Source organism: Bactrocera tryoni, chromosome 4, assembly GCF_016617805.1.
Source record: "Bactrocera tryoni isolate S06 chromosome 4, CSIRO_BtryS06_freeze2, whole genome shotgun sequence".
Classification (NCBI taxonomy): Eukaryota; Metazoa; Arthropoda; class Insecta; order Diptera; family Tephritidae; genus Bactrocera; species Bactrocera tryoni.
In genome coordinates, this window is record NC_052502.1 from 9,142,500 (window position 1) to 9,151,121 (window position 8,622).

At 34.0% G+C, this 8,622-nt stretch overlaps 2 protein-coding genes across 2 annotated transcripts in view; one reads left to right on the plus strand and one right to left on the minus strand.

Annotated features, from left to right (window-relative positions):
• Nucleotides 1–3,011, minus strand: part of LOC120774311 (mitogen-activated protein kinase kinase kinase 7-like) — a 31,425-nt gene extending 28,414 nt beyond the window's left edge. The window contains exons 1-8 of the mRNA XM_040103843.1: nucleotides 2,425–3,011; nucleotides 2,233–2,346; nucleotides 1,689–1,877; nucleotides 1,436–1,615; nucleotides 1,232–1,367; nucleotides 876–1,057; nucleotides 374–781; nucleotides 274–295 (exon numbers count right to left, since the gene is read on the minus strand). Coding sequence (XP_039959777.1) covers nucleotides 274–295; nucleotides 374–781; nucleotides 876–1,057; nucleotides 1,232–1,367; nucleotides 1,436–1,615; nucleotides 1,689–1,877; nucleotides 2,233–2,346; nucleotides 2,425–2,736 — 1,543 coding nt within the window. The 5' untranslated portion in view covers nucleotides 2,737–3,011. The remainder of the gene's footprint in view (nucleotides 1–273; nucleotides 296–373; nucleotides 782–875; nucleotides 1,058–1,231; nucleotides 1,368–1,435; nucleotides 1,616–1,688; nucleotides 1,878–2,232; nucleotides 2,347–2,424) is intronic.
• Nucleotides 3,012–3,474: 463 nt separating this feature from the next.
• LOC120775782 (27 kDa hemolymph protein-like) lies at nucleotides 3,475–5,688 on the plus strand. Its single transcript, XM_040106119.1, has one exon. It carries the CDS (start codon nucleotides 3,921–3,923, stop codon nucleotides 4,857–4,859), a length of 939 nt encoding a protein of 312 aa, XP_039962053.1. The 5' UTR covers nucleotides 3,475–3,920; the 3' UTR covers nucleotides 4,860–5,688.
• The last annotated feature ends 2,934 nt before the right edge of the window (nucleotides 5,689–8,622 follow it).

The window sequence follows — 8,622 nt, forward strand, 5'->3', positions numbered from 1 at the left end:
TTATAGTTTGGCTCATAACACGGCTCTGCAACTCAGATAAATTCATAGTTCTTATTTATGCATCACTTTCTTATATTGAGGTTATGTATTGAGTAAAATTTTGGGTTTATAATAGTTACCAAAGAAAGATATTTTCTAAATTCTCTCCCAACGGCTGTTTTTGAATGCAATTTTATGTGCTAACTACAACTATATAGAATATTGCGAGATTTTAAAATTCGTAAATAAATAAAATAAAAATTTCTATGTAATTTTAGAACTAAGTTCACTCACCCCGAAATAAATCCCAAGCACGCTGTAAAAGCACAAAAATAAAATAAAGTTACAGGTTATATATAATTAAATTCGATAATAAATGTATAGCTCAACTCACAGGGTCCACATCGATTGACAGCGGATTCATATTGAAATTAGCTTTTTGCGTTATGCCGTTGCGTATAGTTTCATAACGTTTTGAAGCCGAAGGTGACGGTGTCATATTGAACATATCTCCACTAGTGTTCTGCTGACTTGAGGAGGATTCAGACTCTTCGGGTATAGCATCCCAACATGTTAATCCAGCTATACGTGCGGTTGGTACAGGTGTTGTTGGGGGCACAGTGAAGTTGGAGTAACCCTCTGTGCTGTTTGTAGGTGTTATCGAGGAATCTGTTGTGTTTGTGTTATCTGCTGTATTTGTTGGCGTTAAATCTAAAGTAGTGCTGGAGTTTTCGGTGGACCTCATACTGCTGAAATCAAGTTGATAACTGTCAGTCGATTGTGTGGAATCCGTGCAGACAATCTAAGAGTACATACAAAATCAAAATGTGAGTAATATGAGAGAATTAAATTAATCAAGAAGTGTTTTTTGTGTCTTTTCTGTAGTAATAACCAACCTGAAGATGTTTAAATTCATATTCTAACGGCACGTCAGCTCCTGGGAAATCAGCCGTTACCCTTTTCATAAAAGCCAACACTTGTGCCATGGGTGGACGCTTTGCTGGCTCCTTCAGCCAACAATCTTGCATAAGATTTTGTATTGGTTGCGGAATTTTAGCATTCATTGGAGGACGATGGCCTGCAATAAGGGGGTGGAAAAAAAGTACTATCTAGAAAACTATCGAAATTGATTTGGAGAAAAATTCAGAATGTGAAAACTGTACAATATTTATTATTTTTTGAGATTTTGTATTCTTAAAGACTATAATATTGACAAATGAGACACTTATCACTTCAAGCCCAAGCTGCTCACCTTTGTGAATTTGCCATTGTATTGAATAGGCGTTTGTGATTTCGGCAAAAGGCTGTTGGCGCATCAGCACCACCCATAGCACTGTGGCCCAACTGAAAACATCACATTTTTCGTCATACATGCACGATGAGAAAACCTACAATTTGAGTGGAAAATTTTAAAATTTTGGTTAATGAAATTATCTAGAGATATGTATAAACTTACCTCTGGTGCCATGTACACAGCTGTTCCGCGATTATTAGTCATCTTTGTAGCCTGATCTGCAACAGTTCCGAAATCACAAATCTTCAAATGACGTCCCTTGTTCGTAAGTAACAAATTCAGGGGCTTTAAGTCACGATGAATTAGAGGTTTAGGTTTCATTGCATGCAAATAGGCGACACCCTATTTAAAATAAATATTATTTTACTAGTAAAACAGTATATCAAAAATTTGTTAAAAAAAAGGGTTAGCTTACCTCTGCACATTGACAGGCCCAACTCATGGCATGCGCTGTCGAATAGTAGGGTTTCACCTTGCCATGTAGAAATGTGTGTAAGGAGCCACCTTCCATAAACTCCATTATGAGGTATATTGATTGTTGATTTGCAGTTATTGCATAAAGCTCTATAATGTTGGGATGGCTTACCCGAGATAACTGTCGTACCTTTACATATGAAGAGCAATAATGAAACATATTTAGAAATACTTAAAATACATTTTTTTATCAAATAAATACAAGAAGAAACGTTAACTTCGGATGCAACCGAAGCCTTCACAAATAAAAAAGTTTGCATAAAAGAAAATTGATGTTGGTGAGTCAATTTGTATGGCAGCTTAATGCTGCTCGGAGAAAAGGATGTGTGCAAAATTTCTGGACGATATCTCAAAACTGGACATGACTAAATCGATCTCCGGCTACTAACTTTGTGGAAAACTTAATATCCCCTGTTCAGGGTATAAAAATTTAATATAAATTTTCATATAGATATTAAAGAAATCAAAGAAATCGCGATAACTACCTCTGTTTCAATAGCTTCCGCTTGATCCGGATTAGCCATGAACTCTTTTGCGGCTACCTGTCGATCCTGCCATTTAACTTTGTAAACAACACCAAAGGAACCATGTCCGATTTTCTGTAACAAATAGCATCACGTATATATGTAAAACTAATTGAAACGATCAGCAGTATTTTCAAAATATTTTCCACATACTTCTTCAAATAAAAGATCTTCAAAAGGTATGATAGGTTTAAACTGCTCCAAACCTTCAGTTACACAAGGCAGATATGTTGTAAGACTTGGTTTTGAAAGTGTAGGAGAGGGCGATGGTGCATTTATAGTCACGGCTTTGGTTTTTGGTGAAGTCACTATTTGTTCTGCTGTATTACTTGTGGAATCCTCAGAATTTAAGGATGGTGAGGATGAAACAAGCGCTGTCGCAGTTGCTGTACCATTTTGTGACGAAACATCTTCGGCATCCGTTCCAGCAGGCATGTGATTGGTGGTATTTTCTAATTCTGCCATCTGCAGATAACACTTTATTAGGAATAAATGGTGTATGAAGGCTCCACAGCTGTTTCGGTATGGGCTAATGTAGCTGGCGGTTCCAGCGTTGAAACGCAAATTGTTTTGCTTTTATCTTTGTTAACAACTAACACATTCTGGTACTTCAGTTGCACATAATTATGTTTATATATTGCCTTTATAAAATAACGAAAACTATTGGTTTATGTGATATTAAGAGCAAACTACAGATATATGAAATAAATAGACTAAATAATTAGAAATTAAAGTTACGACAATTTTCAATTAAAATTATTCACTTCTTAATCGGTTATCAGCTGTCAAAAATATAGGATGTCATGTTAAAGAACAATTTGAAATTAAAGCTTAAAGAAATGTGCGACATCTATGTGATTATATAGAAACACCCGAGAACTGACTTGAGAATAGAAATGTGCATATATTTTACCGTGCAATCCGTTTTAATAATAAATTACGTTACGAAAAGTGTATATATTTTTCCATGCATTCTTACATTCTACGAATCTACGTTTACGTTTATTACGTTCTCTGCCGTGCGAATAAAAAAATGCATATATTTTTCACCGTGCATTCTTACATTCCGTTTTAATTTAAATTACGTTTACGTTTATTACGTTTACGTTTATTACGTTCTGTGACGTGCGAAAAGAGAAAAGTAGAAATATTTTTTACGATGCATTCCTACATTCCGTTTTAACTATAAATTCGCTACCTGAGAAATTTTCCTATTCGATTTTTTGTTATAAACGCCATCGATCAAAGATTCAATAAATTGACGCAGAGTGGACAACATATTGCAATTTGTTATTTACCAACAATTGCAATCTCAATCCGTAATCAACAAAGGCCAAAGGCGAGAACAACTTAAAAACGACGAGAGTAATTTTGGTCGTTTTCTTTAGCGCTTTGTTTTAATAATCAACGAAGCGGCCCTCACTCATTCGTCTATAGAGACTTATAATTATTATCAACTCAAGTCGTGAATTAGCATTACCATCGAGGTAGATCATTCAGTCTTTGTTTGCCAGCGAAATATTATAGTTGATGTTTCAGTTAAATTGTGCATTGTTCAAGATATAAAACAAAGTGTTCCGTACGCAAAAGCTGTTCAAAATCTGAAAACCTTAGTGCCTTAGCAACTGATACCTGCCGCGTAGAGCAAAATGAAATTGTCATCAATGGCAAAAACTTTGCTGTCAATAGCTTTTTTTACAATCGTTATTAATTGTGTTTTGGGTAGCAGCTCTTCGTCTGGCGACATAGACTTAAGTCAAATAAATGTTAACGACCTGAAGCAAAACTTACCTCCAGAGTTTGCCAATACAAATTTGACACTGGACGATGTTAAGACTCTAGTCCGCAACAAATGTATTGAAGTAGCTGGCAAAGAAGAGGGCGAGGCCGCATATACTGAGATTGTAAATGCTGTACCAACACTTTCCGAATGTGCTACAAACATACTTAACTTTACTGCACTGCAAGCGGAAATTGAAAAAGCAAGCCCGGATGGTGAATTGGATGTTGTTTTTAATAAATATTGCAACAAACAGCCCGAGGCATTAACTTGCGTTAGTGATTTCAACAATAAATTAGCAGCGTGTCTAGACAAAGAGGAGAAAGAACATCAAGATGTCTTCATGCGCATCATTAAAAGTCTGCTCAGCTTCATATGCCACAAGGGTGGTGATCAAATAGCGCTGTTTATAGCAGAAAAAGGACCAGAATGTCTGGATTCAAAGAAGGATGATATTCAAAATTGTATCAATAGCACATTATCAAGTTATATCCCGAAAAATGGATTCGATGATATCAAATCTTTGCCAAAATTCGTAATGGGAATGAAACAATGTAGAGAAATGGAGGAGCTGGAGAAGTGCATTGTGCAGAAGTTAGAAACCTGTAATGAAATCACACCAGCTAATATTATGGAATCAATGTTCCGCTTTATTAAAAACGAAACTATCTGTCAAAATGCACCCCGCGTAGCAAAACAAGCATCAATAACAAGTGGTGTGAATAGTAGTGCAATAACGGGGGGCGTAATCTGGCTGATAGCTGCACATTTATTGTACCAAATTATAAAATCTCGTGTGCAGACGTAGGTTGGTTCATTCACATATCGTAAACACTAATTCAAGCAAATAGTAATACGGTGTATAAAAATACCCCTATGATTCGTGTATACATTATAAGCACACCCCTTTAAGTGAATCGTTTTCAGAATTTTATTTTTTTTTTACACCAAACGATATAGTAATTGCAATGGTAATGCGGATGTATTTAGTGCACTAGTAAAATGTTTGTAAATGGGGTATTTGAAAATTTGTGCTACTTGATGCAAGAATTAAATGTGCCGAATGCTTATAAATATAACTTCGTGTAATATTAAAAATTGGAATCTCATGAAGCACAAACACCCCCATTCCACTTTAAACATATTTATTTAGGTTCTTAATTGTTTAAGACTTAAAGTTTTTATTTACGCTACAACTTATAAAATTAAGCCTTAATAAGGGTCTTTGTTCGAAATTACATAAAAATCTCATTTTATACATTTAAATTGAAATATGTTCGAATTTTTTTTAAATATAATTGATAATTACAAGGCAACTATGTCATATATAACTATTTAAGGTCAATCAAAATATATTTTGTATTGAACCGGATAGCTGCGATAACACACTAAATGTCGTGAAACAAATTTAATCGAAATACATGCAAAATACAAATCATGTTTCTAATGCTTATAGTATATGTTTGTACATACATAGGTATATTGTGCGAAAAATATTAAGTGTGTATTATAGTTAAGTAGATGGTTTGTACTTTTGTTAGCAACTACATATGTATGTAAGAATAATATAAAACGAAGTGTTTACTACCTGTAATTGAAATTGATTTATTTCAATAAAGCGAAATACAAAATGTAAATACTATATGGTTTCTTTCATCTCGCAATTGTCAAGTGTCAAAACGCCGCTTGAGAAATAGCCCTACTTAGCAAACGGTATAATGTTACATAAATAAGCATACATACACATGGTATGTACATATGTGCTTTCGTGCCAATTTCACTAACTAAAACAGTTGCTACAAAAGTTATTCGCAACAATTTCTTGGCTTTTCCTTCTATCTGTTCTTTTTCCTATTTCTTTTCCCTTTTCTGTGATGCGTCGCATAGAATTTCTACTGTTTGTAATTTGAACTTTGCCCAGGTTTGATTCAGACACTCGTTTTCTCACTTATATATGTACATATGTACATCGGTTTGTATGTGTGTGCTCTGAATTCCGCGCTTTCAAACTGGTTCAAATTTATGTTAGTATGTATGTATGTAATTTTCGTAATTTCCATCAAAAGTTTTACAAATATTTACACAAGTACATATAATAAACTTTTGCGATACTAGATTTATTTCCTAACTCTATGGCATAACTTCGCAAGATAAATAAGTAAATACATACATACATACATAAAAACACAAAAATATGTACCTATGTATGTATATTATTTTTCATCTATTGTTTTTATATTTATGTTATCACATTGACTTGAGTTTCCGCTATAAATACGTATGTATGTATGTATGCAAACCATATTATTGGGGAAGTGCAACTTCTAAAGTAAGGCGGGCAGTCGTTTGACATTCATTCTTCTTCTTTATTTGCATAGGCACTGGAGTGCCTGAAGTGCGTGAAGTGGAGGTCTTCCGCTTCCCCTGCTTCCCCCGGCGTGTACTGCTTGTTTTCATCCATTGAGACGACATGACCTGGCCATGACATGACCAGGCGTAGCCGCTGTCTTTTAATTCGCTGAACTAGTATGTCAATGTCGTCGTATATCTCGTATAGCTCATTGTTCCATAGACTTCGTCGTTTCCACTTCGTAAAGGACCATACATTTTGACATTTATTGGCAACTTTAATTTAAATATTTTATGATTTGTTTTATTTCCATTTGGGTTCATATTTATATGTATTGCGTATGTACGACTATTCATTAGCAAATATTTTTTATTTGCTTATAACTGTTTACTGAAATTGTTTGTAATATTCAAGCAGCAACATGCATACATACGCATTTGCAGTAAGAGTGCTTTGTGGGAAGTTGAACTTTATAATACAAAAAATCTTGAACTGAACTGATTTCTCGGGCAGGAACTTCGTGTCACCGGCTATTTATACAATCTTCGATTAAAATTTTGAAATATAGAAACATTTAGTAAAAACTGCAAGAATTTTAAATAAAAAAGTTAACTAGGTGGGGCTGCTAGGCCCCATAAACAATCCGATACTGAGTCAGTGATCCCTAATGTCCGCTGGTAGCAAAGCCGTTCCATGATTCGTCACGATACAACTGTGAGATGTTGTTGAACTTGATAAGAATATTGTGGCTCGGAAACATGACCGGAAAGAACAATTGAATTATAAAGTGAAATATGGAAAATTTACTAAAATTTTATTAAGTTTTTTATGAGCATGTTTTATTTTTTCTGAAGATTATACTTGATTGCAAAAAGTATTTGCTATGGGATCAGAAACATTTATACATATATTATATATAAACATATCAGTAAATTAGTATGTAGAAGTACATATAAATTAATACATTTACAAATTCTTTCTTTCTTGTGTATGTATGTGCATATATCTCGAATTTTATAGCAGTTTTTTATAATTTAATGGGATTTAAAGATATACTGCAATACAAAAGTATAAACATTCATTCTAACATACATAGATATAAATATATACATACATACATATGTATGTATGTGAGAATACAACAAGTAAGCACATGTGTACGTGATTGGCAATTGTTAAGAGATGTAAGTAACAAATCAAAGTTCATTCTATTTGCGAGCGAATGAAATTAAATTGTTCTAACCACAACGTTTACGTATAAATACGCTTACAATGTCAATAGTTGCATTGAAAACTAATTTCTTCTTAATTAATTTATTATAGAATTACACTTTTACCTATAGTCTCATAAATATTATATCTATAAAGTGGTGACTAACAGCTAATTCAATCGATAATTACCTAATCATTGGTTTCTCTAGCCAGACAGCATCCAATTAAAAAATCTGTTCCTTGGTCTACCTTCCGCTAGCTGCTAGATATGCACATGCAGATTTAAGTGCTCTCATTTCAAGTCAGAATTGCGAGATTTAAGCAAGATTTCAGATATTCCCCCATATAAGATTTGAAATAATAACAGTACTAGGTAGCTTTTGTCTTACATATTTATTTTTGTGTTCGCGCCCCCTTCTTACAACGATATGCTTTTTATTGGTTTCCAACAATTATGTGACACACGATACTTGTAACCGCCATAGGTTGCAATTAGGTAAGCATATTATTGAAATCGTTGCGTATATGAAGGCAGTAGCTGAAAAAAAACTGTGACTAATTAGTGCATATGTAAGCAAACCAATTATAAGCGGTTGAAAGTGTTGTCGGACTTGACCTCGACGGTGGTTTTGCACATTTTCTATCTCAGTTTTGTTGTTTTCTTAATTGCGGTTCCCAAGTACATTTTGTCCAAATAAACCAGGAATTATCGATTATTTTTACGCAATAAATATATTGTACCTTCAACAATGCAGTTAAAATAACCATTTATTGAAAAACAAGTTTAGAATCATATAACTCGAAACTCAAGGGAAGTTAATCAAATATCTCATACGTTTTTATTTTCCGTTTGGGAAGGCCTAACTGATCCATTATTAAGATCCATATGGTGGTGCATTTGCTACGGTGCTTTCTAAACTGCCATAAGAAATGTTTCCCATAAAACCAACAACAAACACATGGCAGTTATTAAAGTTCGTTCACAATAGCGATCAGCTGTTCCGGTATG